The sequence below is a fragment of the Oncorhynchus mykiss genome, chromosome 17, assembly GCF_013265735.2.
Source record: "Oncorhynchus mykiss isolate Arlee chromosome 17, USDA_OmykA_1.1, whole genome shotgun sequence".
Taxonomy (NCBI): domain Eukaryota; kingdom Metazoa; phylum Chordata; class Actinopteri; order Salmoniformes; family Salmonidae; genus Oncorhynchus; species Oncorhynchus mykiss.
This window is the reverse complement of record NC_048581.1, coordinates 5,768,056-5,788,399: the sequence shown is the minus strand read 5'-3', so window position 1 is coordinate 5,788,399 and position 20,344 is coordinate 5,768,056. Positions and strand designations below refer to the sequence as shown.

The following is a 20,344-nucleotide window of genomic DNA, read 5'->3' as shown; positions in this document are numbered from 1 at the left end:
AAGACTATGGTAGAGTGGCGTCCACGTCCCGCCACAGTGGAAAGACGCCCACCCAGACCCTCTCCTATGGGTTTAGGTGTGCGGCCGGGAGTCCGCACCTTTGGGGGGGGGGGGGGGGGGGGTACTGTCACGCCCTGTCCTTAGTTATCTTTGTTTTCTTTATTATTTTGGTTAGGCCAGGGTGTGACATGGGTGATTTATGTGTTTCGTCTTGTCTAGGGGTTTATTAGATTTATGGGGTTGTGTTCATGTTAGGTGTCTAGGTAAGTCTATGGTTGCCTAGATTGGTTCTCAATCAGAGGATATATATAGAGGAGGTACCAGTACAGAGTCAATATACAGGAGGTACCAGTACCGAGTCAATGTGGAGACTATATACGGGGGGTACCAGTACAGAGTCAATGTGGAGACTATATACAGGAGGTACCAGTACAGAGTCAATGTGGAGGCTATATACCGGAGGTACCAGTACAGAGTCAATATACAGGAGGTACCAGTACCGAGTCAATGTGGAGACTATATACAGGGGGTACCAGTACAGAGTCAATGTGGAGGCTATATACAGGAGGTACCAGTACCGAGTCAATGTGGAGACTATATACAGGGGGTACCAGTACAGAGTCAATGTGGAGGCTATATACAGGAGGTACCAGTACCGAGTCAATGTGGAGACTATATACAGGGGGTACCAGTACAGAGTCAATGTGGAGGCTATATACAGGAGGTACCAGTACCGAGTCAATGTGGAGGCTATATACAGGGGGTACCAGTACAGAGTGGAGGCTATACAAGGGATGTTTACATACACTTAGGTTGGAGTCATTAAAACTCGGTTTTCAACCACTCCACAAATGTCTTGTTGACAAACTATAGTATATGCAAGTATAAACACCATGGGACCACACAGCCGTCATACCGCTCAGGAAGGAGACTTGTTCTGTCTCCTAGAGATCAACATACGTTGGTGCGAAAAGTGCAAACCAGTCCCAGAACAACAGCAAAGGACCTTGTGAAGATGCTGGAGGAAACAGGTACAAAAATATCGATATCCATAGTAAAATGAGTCCTATATCAACGTAACCTGAAAGGCCGCTCAGCAAGGAAGAAGCCACTGAAGAAGGGCCTTGGCTAGGGATGTATCCTTGTTTTGAATCCCAGCCACCATAGGAGGCCTTTTGCCTTTTGGTTGGCCGCCGTTGTAAATAAGAATTTGTTCTTAACTGACTTGCCAAGTTAAATAAAGGTTCAATAATAAATTAATTAAATAAAAATAAAGTACAGAGAGATAATTGATGAAAACCTGCTCCAGAGCACGCAGGACCTCAGACTGGGGCAAAGGTTCACCTTCCAACAGGACACCAACCCTAAGCACACAGACAAAGGACAACGCAGAAGTGGCTTCGGGACAAGTCTCTGAATGTCCTTGTGTGGCCCAGCCAGAGCCTGGACTTGAACCCGATCGAACATCTCTGGAGAGACCTGAAAATAGCTGTGCAGCGACGCTCCCCATCCAACCTGACAGAGGTTGAGAGGATCTGCAGAGAAGAATGGGAAAAAATACAGGTGTGCCAAGCTTGTTCCTGTTAAGACACCTGGCCAGCTGAGTGCAGGTGGGCTCTCCTGTCAACATGAGGCTCCTGTTGCAGCCCTCAAGGGCACATTGACAGATTTTCCACCTAGTCCTCTCTGGGATTCAAACAAGGGATCTTTCAGTTACTGGCCCAACACTGTTAACCGCTAGGCTACCTGCAGCAGGAGCCCCATGTTGACAGGAGAGCCCACCTGCATTCAGCTGGTCAGGGGCAGTGGTGCCCTGTAAGTAACAAATGTATCACTATCAGAAAGGTGTATTATGACATCAGATAGAACTACTCAGACATTCCAAATATCACTTGATTATCAGAGGGGTGAATTATGACATCATATAGAACTACTCAGACATTCCAAATCAGGCTTCATCCACATCATGAAGGTGGATATTGATCCAACCATTTCAAAAGTAATGACTGGGCTGATGGAAACAGGTTATGCCTGAACATTTTTATAAATGGCGACAGACGATATGTTAGTTCGTTTGACATGGTGGGTTGTGTCAGTAAAAATGTTTTAGTGAGAAATGGCGATGGAAACTCCTTTATGTACAAATATTTATATAATAACCATCATGTCTTAGTTAACTTGGAGTCACGTGATGATATGTTGTGTGGTCCTCCCTCTAAAACTTGGAAAACCATGTAGTTTATCAGGCTACAGATGAAATAAGTTATGGACTTCACAGGGTGGTGAAACTGTTACGGTGCGTGAATGAGGACCCAAAAGCGAATTAACGTAAACAGAGCTTCTTTAATAACAAAACAAACGTAGGCTCAGATGGACCGGCAGATTCCGACAGGACAGGACAAGGTAGCAGCAAACATGACGATAGTCTGGTTCAGGCATGAATAACACAAACAAGAATCCGACAAAGACAGAAACAAAAACAGAGAGAGATATAGAGGACTAATCAGAGGGAAAAAGGGAACAGGTGGGAAAAGGGGTGACGAGGTAGTTAGGAGGAGACAAGGAACAGCTGGGGGAAAGAGGGGGAGAAAAGGTAACCTAATAACGACCAGCAGAGGGAGACAGGGTGAAGGGAAAGGACAGAAACAAGACACAACATGACAATACATGACAGTACCCCCCCCACTCACCGAGCGCCTCCTGGCGCACTCGAGGAGGAAACCTGGCGGCAACGGAGGAAATCATCGATCAGCGCACGGTCCAGCACGTCCCGAGAGGGAACCCAACTCCTCTCCTCAGGACCGTACCCCTCCCAATCTACTAGGTACTGATGACCACGGCCCCGAGGACGCATGTCCAAAATCCTACGGACCCTGTAGATGGGTGCGCCCTCGACAAGGATGGGGGGGGGGGGGGGAGACGAGCGGGGGCGCGAAGAACGGGCTTGACACAGGAGACATGGAAGACCGGGTGGACGCGACGAAGATGTCGCGGAAGAAGAAGTCGAACTGCGACAGGATTAATGACCTGAGCAATACGGAACGGACCAATGAACCGCGGGGTCAACTTGCGAGAAGCGGTCTTAAGGGGAAGGTTCTGAGTGGAGAGCCAAACTCTCTGACCGCGACAATATCTAGGACTCTTAGTTCTACGCTTATTAGCAGCCCTCACAGTCTGCGCCCTATAACGGAAAAGTGCAGACCTGACCCTCTTCCAGGTGCGCTCGCAACGTTGGACAAAAGCCTGAGCGGAGGGGACGCTGGACTCGGCGAACTGAGATGAGAACAGCGGAGGCTGGTACCCGAGGCTACTCTGAAAAGGAGATAGCCCGGTCGCAGACGAAGGAAGCGAGTTGTGGGCGTATTCTGCCCAGGGGAGCTGTTCTGACCAAGACGCAGGGTTGCGAAAAGAAAGACTGCGTAAGATGCGACCAATAGTCTGATTGGCCCGTTCTGCTTGACCGTTAGACTGGGGGTGAAAGCCGGAAGAGAGACTGACGGAAGCCCCAATCAAACGGCAAAACTCCCTCCAAAATTGAGACGTGAATTGCGGACCTCTGTCCGAAACGACGTCTGACGGAAGGCCATGAATTCTGAAAACATTCTCGATGATGATTTGTGCCGTCTCTTTAGCAGAAGGAAGCTTAGCAAGGGGAATAAAATGAGCCGCCTTAGAGAACCTGTCGACAACCGTAAGAATAACAGTCTTCCCCGCTGACGAAGGCAGTCCGGTGACAAAATCTAAGGCGATGTGAGACCACGGTCGAGAGGGAATGGGAAGCGGCCTGAGACGGCCGGCAGGAGGGGAGTTACCGGACTTAGTCTGCGCGCAGACCGAACAAGCAGCCACGAAGCGACGCGTGTCATGCTCCCGGGTGGGCCACCAAAAACGCTGGCGAATGGAAGCAAGCGTACCCCGAACGCCAGGGTGGCCGGCTAACTTGGCAGAGTGAGCCCACTGAAGAACGGCCAGACGAGTAGGAACGGGAACGAAAAGAAGGTTCCTAGGACAAGCGCGCGGCGACGGAGTTTGAGTGAGTGCTTGCTTTACCTGCCTCTCAATTCCCCAGACAGTCAACCCGACAACACGCCCCTCAGGGAGAATCCCCTCGGGGTCAGTGGAGGCTACTGAAGAGACGAGATAAAGCATCAGGCTTGGTGTTCTTAGAGCCCGGACGATAAGAAATCACAAACTCGAAACGAGCGAAAAACAGCGCCCAGTGCGCCTGACGCGCATTAAGTCGTTTGGCAGAACGGATGTACTCAAGGTTCCTATGGTCAGTCCAAACGACAAAAGGAACGGTCGCCCCCTCCAACCACTGTCGCCATTCGCCTAGGGCTAAGCGGATGGCGAGCAGTTCGCGGTTTCCCACATCATAGTTACGTTCCGACGGCGACAGGCGATGAGAAAAATACGCGCAAGGGTGGACCTTGTCGTCAGAGAGTGAGCGCTGAGAAAGAATGGCTCCCACGCCCACCTCTGACGCGTCAACCTCGACAACGAACTGTCTAGTGACGTCAGGTGTAACAAGGATAGGTGCGGATGTAAAACGATTCTTGAGGAGATCAAAAGCTCCCTGGGCGGAAACGGACCACTTAAAGCACGTCTTGACAGAAGTAAGGGCTGTGAGAGGAGCTGCCACCTGACCGAAATTACGGATGAAACGACGATAGAAGTTCGCGAAGCCGAGAAAGCGCTGCAGCTCTACGCGTGACTTAGGGACGGGCCAATCAATGACAGCTTGGACCTTAGCGGGATCCATCTTAATGCCTTCAGCGGAAATAACAGAACCGAGAAATGTGACGGAGGAGGCATGAAAAGAGCACTTCTCAGCCTTCACAAAAAGACAATTCTCTAAAAGGCGCTGGAGGACACGTCGAACGTGCTGAACATGAATCTGGAGTGACGGTGAAAAAATCAGGATATCGTCAAGGTAAACGAAAACAAAGATGTTCAGCATGTCTCTCAGGACATCATTGACTAATGCCTGAAAGACAGCTGGAGCGTTAGCGAGGCCGAAAGGAAGAACCCGGTATTCAAAGTGCCCTAACGGAGTGTTAAACGCCGTCTTCCACTCGTCCCCCTCCCTGATGCGCACGAGATGGTAAGCGTTACGAAGGTCCAACTTAGTGAAAAACCTGGCTCCCTGCAGGATCTCGAAGGCTGAAGACATAAGAGGAAGCGGATAACGATTCTTCACTGTTATGTCATTCAGCCCTCGATAATCTATGCAGGGGCGCAGGGACCCGTCCTTCTTCTTAACAAAAAAAAACCCCGCTCCGGCGGGAGAGGAGGAGGGGACTATGGTACCGGCGGCAAGAGCTACAGACAAATAATCTTCGAGAGCCTTACGTTCGGGAGCCGACAGAGAGTATAGTCTACCCCGGGGGGGAGTGGTTCCCGGAAGGAGATCAATACTACAATCATACGACCGGTGTGGAGGAAGAGAGGTGGCCCTGGACCGACTGAACACCGTGCGCAGATCGTGATATTCCTCCGGCACCCCTGTCAAATCACCAGGCTCCTCCTGTGAAGAAGAGACAGAGGAAACAGGAGGGATAGCAGACATTAAACATTTCACATGACAAGAGACGTTCCAGGAGAGGATAGAATTACTAGACCAATTAATGGAAGGATTATGACAAACTAGCCAGGGATGGCCCAAAACAACAGGTGTAAAAGGTGAACGAAAAATTAAAAAAGAAATGGTTTCGCTATGATTACCAGAAACAGTGAGGGTTAAAGGTAGCGTCTCACGCTGAATCCTGGGGAGAGGACTACCATCCAGGGCGAACAAGGCCGTGGACTCCCTTAACTGTCTGAGAGGAATGTCATGTTCCCGAGCCCAGGTCTCGTCCATAAAACAGCCCTCCGCCCCAGAGTCTATTAAGGCACTGCAGGAAGCTGACGAACCGGTCCAGCGTAGATGGACCGACAAGGTAGTGCAGGATCTTGAAGGAGAGACAGGAGTAGTAGCGCTCACCAGTAGCCCTCCGCTTACTGATGAGCTCTGGCTTTTACTGGACATGAAGTGACAAAATGACCAGCAGAACCGCAATAGAGACAGAGGCGGTTGGTGATTCTCCGTTCCCTCTCCTTAGTCGAGATGCGGATACCTCCCAGCTGCATAGGCTCAGCACCCGAGCCGGCAGAGGAAGATGGTAGTGATGTGGAGAGGGGGGCAACGGAGAACGCGAGCTCCTTTCCACGAGCTCGGTGACGAAGATCAACCCGTCGCTCAATGCGACTAGCGAGTTCAATCAAGGAATCCACGCTGGAAGGAACCTCCCGGGAGAGAATCTCATCCTTTACCTCTGCGCGGAGACCCTCCAGAAAACGAGCGAGCAAAGCCGGCTCGTTCCAGCCACTGGAGGCAGCAAGAGTGCGAAACTCAATAGAGTAGTCTGTTATGGATCGATTACCTTGACATAGGGAAGACAGGGCCCTGGAAGCCTCCTCCCCAAAAACAGATCGATCAAAAACCCGTATCATCTCCTCCTTAAAGTCCTGATACTGGTTAGTACACTCAGCCCTTGCCTCCCAGATTGCCGTGCCCCACTCACGAGCCCGTCCAGTAAGGAGAGATATGACGTAGGCGACACGAGCAGTGCTCCTGGAGTAAGTGTTGGGCTGGAGAGAAAACACAATATCACACTGGGTGAGGAACGAGCGGCATTCAGTGGGCTCCCCAGAGTAACACGGCGGGTTATTGATTCTGGGCTCCGGAGATTCGAAAGCCCTGGAAGTGGCCGGTGGATCGAGGCGGAGATGGTGAACCTGTTCTGTGAGGTTGGAGACTTGGGTGGCCAGGGTCTCAACGGCATGTCGAGCAGCAGACAATTCCTGCTCGTGTCTGCCTAGCATCGCTCCCTGGATCTCGACGGCTGAGTGGAGAGGATCCGAAGTCGCTGGGTCCATTCTTGGTCGGATTCTTCTGTTACGGTGCGTGAATGAGGACCCAAAAGCGAATTAACGTAAACAGAGCTTCTTTAATAACAAAACAAACGTAGGCTCAGATGGACCGGCAGATTCCGACAGGACAGGACAAGGTAGCAGCAAACATGACGATAGTCTGGTTCAGGCATGAATAACACAAACAAGAATCCGACAAAGACAGAAACAAAAACAGAGAGAGATATAGAGGACTAATCAGAGGGAAAAAGGGAACAGGTGGGAAAAGGGGTGACGAGGTAGTTAGGAGGAGACAAGGAACAGCTGGGGGAAAGAGGGGGAGAAAAGGTAACCTAATAACGACCAGCAGAGGGAGACAGGGTGAAGGGAAAGGACAGAAACAAGACACAACATGACAATACATGACAGTAACTACATGTGATGAGCTTGATGCTCAATTCCAATACATTTTGAGGGTCTTAATCTGGTGACATGATGACCGATGCTTGGTTGCCATTTGACAAATAAAATAATTGCTCTCATCCATAATAATCTCATCAATCGGGTAACAATGTTTATTCAACCAGTGGGAGCGTTGTAAATGCCCCAAGGAAAGTCGAAAGAGGAACTCTTCATTGAGACAATGATAAACAGCAATCATTGGGAGAGTTGTGGTGGATATTATAAAATCAGGATCTGCTGGAGTCCAAGTCAAACCAAGATTCTTTATTTCTGAGCTCAGAGAGAATAACAGAGTTACACAGCGCAGTGTAGACAGTCTGAATTCCTGAAGCATTGGGTGATTAGCACATATCTTTATAGTTTCCTGTTCCTGGGCGGGACTTTATTCATACAAGGACACAGGTGCAAATTGGTTTGCAACACAGGATGATACTCCCAAGAACAGGAGCTTATAATACATTTCACAAGGTTAGTCACATACTCAGTTATGTGGACACACAAACAATTAACATTTTCCATTACAGAGTCTGAACATTTTCATTTCATTAAATCAGCAGTGGGCCAACAATGCAAATGTCAACAATGGAACTAATGCATCACATCCAAATATCACTTGATTATCTGTAGTGCTGGAGGAATGACACACCCAGATAAACACACAGAGTTTAAAAAAAGGACAATTTAAAACAAGGAACCTGATCTCCTTTATATTCAAACTGACAGACTCCATATTCACTTCATGTTTTCTAATAAAAACAAACAAATATATGTTTGAGTATACCCTGTACCATTTAATTGCATATGGTAAAGACAGGTAAACACATTGTCAGTCAACAATATAAGACAACGGGAGCACTGTGTATGTTCTCTGATGAATTTTAAGTCAATGTGATGTGAAATATCAACATACACGCTAAGATAAGTAATATCTCTCTCCTGTGTGGATTCTCTAATGACGTTTAAATCACTGTTATGAGTAATATGTTTTCCCACAGTCTGAGCTTTTCCAAGCCTTCTCCTCTGTGTGTAGTCTAATGTGTTCTTTCAGGCTTCCTAAATGGGCAAAAGCTTTGCACCCTGGGAGGAGTGGTAAGGCTTCTCTCCTGTGTGTAATCTCTCGTGTTGGTTCAGGCATGCTTTCCGGCCGAAACGCTTTCCACACTGGGAGCAGTGGTAAGGCTTCTCTCCTGTGTGGATTCTCTCGTGTTGGTTCAGGAATGCATTTCGGCTGAAACTCTTTCCACACTGGGAGCAGTGGTAAGGCTTCTCTCCCGTGTGTATTCTCTCGTGTTGTTTCAGCTCCACCGAACGGACGAAACACTTTCCACATTGGGAGCAGTGGTAAGGCTTCTCTCCTGTGTGTATTCTCTCATGTTTTTTCAGGTGTCCTCTCCTATTGAAACACTTTCCACATTGGGAGCAGTGGTAAGGCTTCTCTCCTGTGTGTATTCTCTCGTGTTGGTTCAGGCATGCTTTCCGGCTGAAACTCTTTCCACACTGGGAGCAGTGGTAAGGCTTCTCTCCTGTGTGTATTCTCTCATGTATTTTCAGCTCCCCCGAACGGACAAAACTCTTTCCACACTGGGAGCAGTGGTAAGGCTTCTCTCTCGTGTGTATTCTCTCATGTTGTTTCATGTTTACTCTCTGGTTGAAACACTTTCCACAGTGGGAGCAGTGGTGTCGTCTTGCTAGTTTGGACGTCCCTGGCTCTGGTTCCTCCGAGTCTGGCCTTTCTCCTGCCAAAGACAGTGTTATTTTTAAATAGAGACCCGAATGAAACCACATGATAAAACAACCTTGCTACGAGGGTAAATCCTAAATCAGATCTCTCAATAACCCGAGGCCAGTTTTAAAAATCTTAGTGTGATTTTAAAACAAATGTAGAGCTTCCTGGTAATTACTGATATGTTTACATTACTTATTTTATTCATCCTGTTTTAAAAGTCAGAACACAAAAACCTGGACAGTTCTAGGACACTGAAGACACAGACGTCGCTGGATCCCAATCAGCAGGTGGTTCTAAATATATAACTTTCATAGCTGTATGATACAGAATGTGACCTACACACTTCCTTAAACATAAAATAACTAAAGAAGTAATTTTGTGTGGAAGTCCAAAACTTGTTTTTACGTCGAAGTTACAAAGCACATCAGTAACATCTCCCCGCTCGACCAATTTCTTATTTAGACATTCACAGATTTTCAACATTTTGATTATCGCTGATGTCATATTTTGGGTAAATGTTCCTAAAACTGATAGTAACAACAAAAAACAAAAATATAAACGCAACATGTAAAGTGTTGGATGTTTCATGAGCATCACTGTTAGTCAACATTTATTCTTTGCCAAGATAATCCATCCACCTGACAGGTGTGGCATATCAAGAAGCTGATTGAAGAGCTTGGTTATTACACAAGTGCACCTTGTGCTGGGGATAATAAAAGGCTACTCGAAAATGTGCAGTTTGATCACACAACAATGCCACAGGTCTCTGAGGGAGCGGGCAATTGGCATGCTGACTGCAGGAATGTCCACTGGAGCTGTTGTCAGGGAATTGAATGTACAGTACCAGTCAAAAGGTTGGACTCACCTACTCATTCAAGGGTTTTTCTTTATTTTTACTATTTTCTACATTGTAGAATAATAAAGACTTCAAAATTATTAAACAAACACATGGAATCATGTAGTAACCACAAGTGTTAAATCAAAATATATATTTTATTATTTAAAAGTTGCCACCCTTGCTTTCTCTCAACCAGCTTCACCTGGAATCCTTTTCCAACAGTCTTGTAGGCATTCCCACATATGCTGAGAACTTGTAGGCCACTTTCCCTTCACCTCTGCGATCCAACTCATCCCAAACCATCTTGATTTGGTTGAGGTCGGGGGATTGTGTAGGCCAGGTCAGATTGAATCCATGAGCTGACAAGGTAAAACTCTGTCGTTCTGCCCCTGAACAAGGCAGTCCTAGGCCGTCATTGAAAAAAATAATTTGCTCTTAACTGACTTGCCTAGTTAAATAAAGGTTACATTTGAAAAAAAAACTCTTTATCCACAATACAGCAGGGGGTGTAAAAGCCATACGTTTTTTTCAGCAGCAGACTACGATCGATAATGTCAAAAGCCACACTGAGTCAAACAAAACAGCCCCAACAATATTTTTATCATCAATTTCTCTCAGCCAATCAGTCATTTGTAAGTGCTGTGCTTGTTGAATTAACTTCCCTATAAGCTAAAAGTCTATATTTGTTTACTGTAAAATAGCATTGTATCTGGTCAAACACCATTTTTTAGGGTTGGTAACAGGCTGATTGGTCGGCTATTTAAGCCAGTAAAGGGAGCTTTACTATTCTTGGGGAGTGGAATGACTTTAGCTTCCCTCCAAGCCTGAGGGAACACACTTTCTAGTGGGCTTAAATTTAAGATAATGCTAATAGAACTGGCAATATCGGCTGCTATTATCCTCAATCCACGTTGTCAGACACCAGTAACATGTCATTGTTGATTTTTTTCCCAAAATTGCATCAAAGGAGTTCCAAAACTTTTTACAATCATTCTTCGTGTAATTCATAGTGTAGTTTCTTCGTTTTACTCAGTTTAGTCACATGATTTCTCAATTTGCAATAGGTTTGCCAATCAGTTATTCAGCCAGACCTATATGCCATCTCTTTTGCCTCCCTCTTCATCATACCATTTTTAAATTCCTCATCAATCCACGTGGTTTTAACAGTTTTTACAGTCATTTTCTTAATGGGTGCTGCTTATTAGTAACTGGGATAAGCAATTTCATAAACGTGTCAAGGGCAGCGTCTGGTTGCTCGTCATTACACACCACGGACCAACAAATATTGTTTCCATTGTTGGAATCGGCCAAACTTGGAACATGGAGACATTAAAGAAGTGATAGGAAGTGAAAGAGACTGGGTGTTATGTCAGAAGTTAATGGTTCTCTGAAGAAAGACAGGTGGCTTCGGAATGTGTTGGGTGGACGAGAGGAGAGCAAAGTGTGAAACAGGGGAGACGAACATCTGTGGATTAGATGAAGGAGGGGTTGAGGTCAGGACAGATTCTCATCAGGGAGATAAAGGTCTGGTATCCTGTTACTCTCTTCCTGTGGAACCATAAGATGTAAGGATTGGAGAGAAGGAGTGTCTTAAGTGCGACATATATCTGGATGGAACAAACGTTGGGTTGTCTGAATTACAGATGTACAGAACCTTTGGGAATAATTCAACTTGGTTAAAGCTTCTCTAGTGTCCGTGAGTTATTTACTGTGAAAAAAAACAACATAATAACATCAACAACATAGGAATCACCACAAACAATTGTATGACCTCTTATAAAGAACATTAGGCCCAGCCTATTGGACTTTGGTTGTCCTAGATATGACTACTATATTGTGATCACAACAGCCGATGAATTTGGATACTGCTTTCAAACACATTTCTGCAGCAATAGTAAAGATATGATCAAAATATGTTGATGATTCAATTTCTGTACTGTTTGTAACTACCCTGGTAGGTTGATTGATAAACTGAACCAAGTTTATGGAATGTTTTTGTAAAACAAGCACCTTACATTAGGTCATCTTGAAACTTTCCCTCTAAAGCTAACTTTCATCAAGGTTTTATATGGTCTATCGGTTTCTCTCTTTTCATTGGCCGAATCCTTTTTCAGTGTTATGATATTCATTACATCCATATACACTACTCTATCTTCCTGTCAACTAACAGAACTCTGCTGGTTGTCCTGGTAACAGATACCAGTGGGCAGATCTATTTATTTGTTCAAACTGAACTACAGCACTTACTTTGATGTGTCAAATCTGATCCTTTCTTCTCTTCTCCTCCTCTCACAGTTCCACTCAGCCCTGTTGTTTTCCTGCAGTCCACCAGCAGCACATACAACCTCTTCATACCCAGCAGTAAGGTGTTTCCGGGAGAGGCATGACACGGGGACTCCGGGAGAGAGGAAGGGCTAGCGTTGTCCTGGTAACCATAAAGAGGAGACACAGACACATACCATTATGGATGCTGATGTCACTGTTGTCATAAACTGCTTTACAGAAACACAGCCCAGACCCAGATAGAGCAAGCTGTATGCTAGACCAGACCAAGCTGTACCATCTGGTGTTCTGATCTGGAGAGACTCTTCTCTGCCTCGTCAGCATCAGGATGTTGAGTCTCCCCAGAGGATCCACGATAGTCATGTCTCTCTCCTGTGTTAACGAGAACATCAAACAGATGGTGAACTTATTACCATCATCAATTATTACTGTCTATTACAGTCATAGGGTCTTATCAGAGGCATTAATATCTCTAAATTAATTGGGTGCCTTTTGTGTCCCTTTGATATTTTAAGTATAAATTATGCTCCATTATTACATTTTAAAAGCCTGTTATATATAATTAAATCTAATTTAAAAGTCCCAAAAATATATGTAGCAATGGCAGATTGACCCTTTAACAATTTATATAGTACTGAACATCACATTGAAGTGAAGAACTTAAGTAGAATGCCCCTTAAAACCACACATTAGTTCAACAACTGCATAGTTTGTGCCCCTGTTTTTAAGACAATACTCACTGGTGTTAATGAGATATTCTGTCTCCTCCTCTTTCACTCCCAAAACGTCTTCCTCCTTCACCTTTACTGAGATATAAGCTTTTAGAGAGGAAGAGGATGCTTTCTCTTCTTTCCCTATAACAGCCTCCTCTTCCATTCTGAAAGGTTCTTTCTCTCCTTTCACTGTAATATCCTCCTCTTCGTCTTTCACGACAATGTTCAGCGGCAGAGCATCTTTCTCTCCTTTCACTGTACTATCCTCCTCTTCGTCTTTCACGACAATGTTCAGCGGCAGAGCATCTTTCTCTCCTTTCACTGTAATATCCTCCTCTTCGTCTTTCACGACAATGTTCAGCGGCAGAGCATCTTTCTCTCCTTTCACTGTAATATCCTCCTCTTCGTCTTTCACGACAATGTTCAGCGGCAGAGCATCTTTCTCTCCTTTCACTGTAATATCCTCCTCTTCATCTTTCACGACAATGTTCAGCGCCAGAGCTTCTTTCTCCGTACAGCAGACATCCACTTCTTTAGCAGGGGGTGAGTAGTTTAATGAGCTCATGGTCAGGGATGTTAGCTAGCTAGTTAGCATTAGCGAATAGCCTAGTGCTAGGCTCAGTATCAATCTTTAACAAATTTGCAAATTGAACAAGCAAATTAGGTTCAAGTTAACGTCAACTGAAATGTGTTTTAAACACTGCGATTAGCTAATGCACATTAACATGGTCTAAAACGTCAATCTGTAAGTTTTATGTTGTCTAGCAAGCTATCGAGGTGGTTGAAAGAGTTGGCGCCTTGTTGTTCTTGAAGAAGCGTCCCGTCCAGTCCATTATACGTCACGCAAGAAGCATCACCTGAAAGACGCTCGTCGCCATCTGCTGGCTGGAGTGGGTAACGCAGTTTGGAAACAATAGTTACAACACTTTTTGTATTGGAAAGAACGTCATAATTATTTAACAATTAGCTGATATATTTTCTCTTTCGTCATACAACTACTACTTTCCTGTACACAGACGTAAAAGCGTAATATGAATATGTAGATGATGAATAAATACTTCTATGAATAGGTAGTGTGTTAATACACATTTTCTCTGTTAATTTTTTACACAAATTATCAATGAACCTACTAGGTACCTCCCCAAAGCCTTAAACACGGGCACCCTCATAGATATCATCCTAACCAACTTGCCCTCTAAATACACCTCTGCTGTTATCAACCAAGATCTCAGCGATCACTGCCTCATTGCCTGCATCCGCAATGGGTCAGCGGTCACTCATCACTGTCAAACGCTCCCTGAAACACTTCAGCGAGCAGGCCTTTCTAATCGACCTGGCCGGGGTATCCTGGAAGGATATTGATCTCATCCCGTCAGTAGAGGATGCATGGGTATTTTTTTTTAAATGCCTTCCTAATCATCTTAAATAAACATGCCCCATTCAAGAAATTTAGAACCAGGAACAGATATAGCCCTTGGTTCTCCCCAGACCTGACTGCCCTTAACCAACACAAAAACATCCTATGGCGTTCTGCATTAGCATCGAACAGCCCCCGTGATATGCAGCTGTTCAGGGAAGCTAGAAACCATTATACACAGGCAGTTAGAAAAGCCAAGGTTAGCTTTTTCAAGCAGAAATTTGCTTCCTGCAACACTAACTCAAAAAAGTTCTGGAACACTGTAAAGTCCATGGAGAATAAGAACACCTCCTCCCTACTGCCCACTGCACTGAAGATAGGAAACACTGTCACCACTGATAAATCCACCATAATTGAGAATTTCAATAAGCATTTTTCTATGGCTGGCCATGCTTTCCACCTGGCTACTCCTACCCCGGTCAACAGCACTGCACCCCCCACAGCAACTCGCCCAAGCCTTCCCCATTTCTCTTTCTCCCAAATCCAGTCAGCTGATGTTCTGACAGAGCGGCAAAATCTGGACCCCTACAAATCAACCCGGACTAGACAATCTGGACCCTTTCTTTCTAAAATTATCTGCCGAAATTGTTGCCACCCCTATTACTAGCCTGTTCAACCTCTCTTTCGTGTCGTCTGACATTCCCAAAGATTGGAAAGTAGCTGCGGTCATCCCCCTCTTCAAAGGGGGGGACACTCTTGACCCAAACTGCTACAGACCTTAATCTATCCTACCTTGTCTTTCTAAGGTCTTTGAAAGCAAAGTCAACCAACAGATTACCGACCATTTTGAATCTCACCATACCTTTTCTGCTATGCAATCTGGTTTCAGAGCTGGTCATGGGTGCACCTCAGCCACGCTCAAGATCCTAAACGGTATCTTAACCGCCATTGATAAGAAACATTACTGTGCAGCCGTATTCATTGATCTGGCCAAGGCTTTCAACTCTGTCAATCACCACATCCTCATCGGCAGACTCAACAGCCTTGGTTTCTCAAATGATTGCCTCGCCTGGTTCACCAACTACTTCTCTGATAGAGTTCAATGTGTAAAATCGGAGGGTCTGCTGTCCGGACCTCTGGCAGTCTCTATGGGGGTGCCACAGGGTTCAATTGTTGGACCGACTCTCTTCTCTGTATACATCAATGATGTCGCTCTTGCTGCTGGTGAGTCTCTGATCCACCTCTACGCAGACAACATCATTCTGTATACTTCTGGCCCTTCTTAGGACACTGTGTTAACAACCCTCCAGGCAAGCTTCAATGCCATACAACTCTCCTTCCGTGGCCTCCAATTGCTCTTATATACAAGTAAAACTAAATGCATGCTCTTCAACCGATCGCTGCCTGCACCTGCCCGCCTGTCCAACATCACTACTCTGGACGGCTCTGACTTAGAATACGTGGACAACTACAAATACCTAGGTGTCTGGTTAGACTGTAAACTCTCCTTCCAGACCCACATCAAACATCTCCAATCCAGAGTTAAATCTAGAATTGGCTTCCTATTTCGCAACAAAGCATCCTTCACTCATGCTGCCAAACATACCCTTGTAAAACTGACCATCCTACCAATCCTCGACTTCGGTGATGTCATTTACAAAATAGCCTCCAATACCCTACTCAACAAATTGGATGCAGTCTATCACAGTGCAATCTGTTTTGTCACCAAAGCCCCATATACTACCCACCATTGCAACCTGTACGCTCTCGTTGGCTGGCCCTCGCTTCATACTCGTTGCCAAACCCACTGGCTCCATGTCATCTACAAGATCCTGCTATGTAAAGTCCCCCCTTATCTCATCTCGCTGGTCACCATAGCATCACCCACCTGTAGCACGCCCTCCAGCAGGTATATCTTTCTGGTCACCCCCAAAACCAATTATTTCTTTGGCTGCCTCTCCTTCCAGTTCTCTGCTACCAATGACTGGAACGAACTACAAAAATCTCTGAAATTGGAAACACTTATCTCCCTCACTAGCTTTAAGCACCAACTGTCAGAGCAGCTCACAGATTACTGCACCTGTACATAGCCCACCTATAATTTAAGGCCAAACAACTACCTCTTTCCCTACTATATTTATTTTATTTATTTTGCTCCTTTGCACCCCATTATTTTTATTTCTACTTTGCACATTCTTCCACTGCAAATCTACCATTCCAGTGTTTTACTTGCTATATTGTATTTACTTTGCCACCATGGCCTTCTTGCCTTTACCTCCCTTATCTCACCTCATTTGCTCACATCGTATATAGACTTGTTTATACTGTATTATTGACTGTATGTTTGTTTTACTTTGGTGTAACTCTGTCCTTGTATGTGTCGAACTGCTTTGCTTTATCTTGGCCAGGTCTCAACTTGCCTACCTGGTTAAATAAAGGTGAAATAAAATAAAAAGTGTATCTATGATAAAAAATGACAGACCTCTACATGCTTTGTAAGTAGGAAACACTGCCGATTTTGCAGGCTATCAAATACTTGTTCTCCCCACTGTATAGCCATATTATAAAGTATGAAAAGGCTTGTTCGTTCACATGTCATGAATTCACTATGACATGATATTTGTATACGTTTTGTTAGACTTTTATTATGTAATAGATCATATGGGTTGAAAAGTGTTTCATTAGAAAAGTATGAAAATCAAATTAAATATTATTATTCACAACCGGTGTAGACCTTAGTGAAATGCTTACTTACAACAATGCAGTTAAGAAAAATACTTGTAAAGTACAAAAAAAAGTCCCTCTGACACCGCCTGGTATAGAAGTCCTGAGTGGCAGGAAGCTTGGCCCTAGTGATGTACTGGGCCGTATGCACTGCCCTCTGTAGTGCCTTGCGGCCAGAGGCCGAGCAGTTGCCAAACCAGGCAGTGATGCAATCAGTCAGGATGCTCTCGATGGTGCAGCTGTAGAACGTTTTGAGGATCTGAGGACCCATGACAAATCTTTTCAGTATCCTCAGGGGGAATAGGTTTTGTCATGCCCTCTTCACGACTGTCTTGGTGTGCTTGGACCATGATAGTTTGTTGGTGATGCGGACACCAAGGAACTTGAAACTCTCAACCTGCTCCACTACAGCTCTGTCAATGAGAATGGGGCGTGCTTGGTCCTCCTTTTCCTGTAGTCCACAATCATCTCCTTTATCTTGATCACATTGAGGGAATGGTTGCTGTCCTGGCACCACACGACCAGGTCTCTGACCTCCTCCCTGTAGGCTTTGTTGTTGTTGTCAGTGATCAGGCCTGATGACACTGTTCAATGATGGCGTTGGAGTCGTGTCTGGCCATGCAGTCATGAGTGAACAGGGAGTACAGGAAGGGGCTGAGCATGCACCCCTGAGGGGCTCCCCGTGATGAGGATCAGCGTGGCAGATGTGTTGTTACTTACTCTTACCACCTGGGGATCAAGAAGTCCAGGATCCAGTTGCAGAGGGAGATGTTTAGTCCCAGGTAACTAAGCTTAAAGATGAGCTTTGAAGGCACTATGGTGTTGAAAGCGGAGCTGTAGTCAATGAATAGCATTCTCACTTTTTTTCATCTAGGCAAGTCAGTTAAAGAACAAATTTTTATTTACAATGACAGCCTATGAAAGTTTTTCAGATCTTACAGTTGTCTGCGCCAGACCCTAGCGTGAGAGAAAAGAGCGCTTCCCCTTAGTTAAATGGGGGCTATACATTTTAAAAATTAACACCTACATTTTAACACACGTTATAATTCAACATTTTTTTTACTATTTCTTCCAGATATAGGTGTCCTGTTAGCCCTGAACATTATCCGTTTCCAATTCCCCATCGCAAAGTCTTTTCCGCGCTCCGTCAAAGCTCTGTCCACTTTCCATCCAGGGAAAGATCCGCCTTCGACTTTGTTGTTCCTGGGTATGTCTCAACGATAACCGCGGCCATCGCCGTAATTGTTCCCGATTTTCGAAAAGACTGTCCAGCTTATTCATCAGTGTTCTGAAAATATGGTAATCGCGCCATTTAAAACTGAACATTATTTGAAAAAAATGTACATCCTTGCATGCTTTGGAAGATACATATGAACTGACCGTTTTCGAAGCATTTGCACTATCAAATTGTTCACATGCTAAAATCGTCACTCTGGAGTCCGGGGTATACGCCATTGAAGGGCCATTAGATCACTTCGGCCACAGACCTGTTCTTCCAACGCATATCCGGGCAACCTTGAAGCACTCAGGGCGCGTTCCATTTGACACAGCGCTAGTCTTATTTTAAGCCATTCTCTCATCCTTAGCGCTGGAGAAAAACTATCGGGTTCTGCCCGATAAAAGGGTTGGGACACGCTGTCTGTGAATATCTTAACCGTAGATTCCTCCGGGCTGAATATGTAAGACATATGACCCTCGCTTGTACACAAAAATCCTTTAAAACATTCGGGAGCCTCACGCAAAACATCATCCAGGCTTTTGTCGTTGGATTCATGACATGAGCTGCAAAGCACTCCGATAATTGCCCTTGTAGACATATTTTAGATGTTTAATATTCAGGTCTTTATTTAAAAAAATGCTTGTTCTGGACATTTATAAGGCATATGCCACAGCCCAGGACATTCCTGCTTCATCAGATAACAAACATAAGGGCGATAAAACTGGGGGGTGGGGGGGTCATACCCTGTCCACAACTTCAAACACAACCCCCCCAGTTCAACCAGGCCCCTAGACATCAATCACCAGGACTACTTCAAAGGATGACATATAGCTATGAAATAACACACACCCCCTAACACGTGACCACTGGAACAGGGGGGACGGGGCGGGGGCACATATTCGGACATGCACAGGTCATCAATCAATCACTTTGCCGCGTGCCTCTACTTTAATCTCTCTCTCTGCTCAACAACACTGACTGTGAATCAATCTGGTTGATTCTTTGCTCAACAACACTGACTGTGAATCAATCTGGTTGATTCTCTGGTTGATTCTCTGCTCAACAACATGGACTGTGAATCAATCTGGTTGATTCTCTGCTCAACAACACTGACTGTGAATCAATCTGGTTGATTCTCTGGTTGATTCTCTGCTCAACAACACTGACTGTGAATCAATCTGGTTGATTCTCTGCTCAACAACACTGATCGCGTCAAACTTTGCTGTGTGTCCAGGCTGTCACTTCTGTCATCAGCTACTAACACCAGTGCTGCACCTTTGTCCTTGTCCCTGGATGACGTCTTCCTGCTCCCTCTTCCATAGTGAGAACACTGATGGCTCAACATGGTTTTCTGAGAGACTGGATGAAGGCATCCTGCTCCCTCTTCCATAGTGGGAACACTGCTGGCTCAACATGGGCTTCCTGGTTATGAAAGAAAGTGTGATGGTCAATGGTAGCCACTCTCATTGTTTGAAGCAGTTGCAGTCTTTGTTGGCATGTATCCAGACCCCAGAATGGTAGTAGAAAGGAGCCTGTTCCCCACATTGCTTCCTCACAATCATTGGCTGCCTCGACCACTCCCCCACCTGACCACAGGACCAGTATTGCTGACTGATCTTCATTCCTACCGCCCTCATCACCACCCCTGAAGTCTCTTCACTGTCTGATCTTCATTCCCACAGCCTTCATCACCACCCCTGGAGTCTCTGCACAGAGTAAGTGAAGATAGTATAGGAAACCTCTCCCATTCTACTTGTCTATTATCTTTGTTTAGAAATAGTCATTTGTGTGACCTACTGATTTTCCCTACAATTTATTTTAAGGATTTAGAAATATAGAAATGGTAGAACCGGAAACTAATATAAAAGGTGTGTACAGCAGTAGTTATATAGGATGATACTGGGCGGAGGCCGGCTAGAGGTGACTATTTAACAGTCTGATGACCTGGAGATAGACCACACATTAAGTATTGTGGTGGCAGCATCATGTTATGGGTATGCTTGTCACTGGCAGGGACTGGAGAGTTTATCAGGATCAAAATAAATATGAAAGGAGCAAAGTGTAGACTTTGTATAGGCACTGTACAGCCTTAACTGTGGAGTGACCCCATAAAATGGGATATCAGCCAACT

At 45.3% G+C, this 20,344-nt stretch overlaps 1 protein-coding gene across 1 annotated transcript; it reads right to left on the bottom strand.

The window, feature by feature from the left end:
* Nucleotides 1-7,602: 7,602 nt before the first annotated feature.
* Nucleotides 7,603-9,672, bottom strand: LOC118940015 (zinc finger protein 239-like). Its single transcript, XM_036947966.1, has one exon. The coding sequence runs from the start codon at nucleotides 9,136-9,138 to the stop codon at nucleotides 8,407-8,409; it is 732 nt and encodes a 243-aa protein (XP_036803861.1). The 5' UTR covers nucleotides 9,139-9,672; the 3' UTR covers nucleotides 7,603-8,406.
* Nucleotides 9,673-20,344: the final 10,672 nt, after the last annotated feature.

Bases quoted from the DNA above. Each gene is read 5' to 3' on its own strand.
- LOC118940015 (XM_036947966.1), bottom strand. From the start codon at position 9,138: ATGTGGTTTCATTCGGGTCTCTATTTAAAAATAACACTGTCTTTGGCA.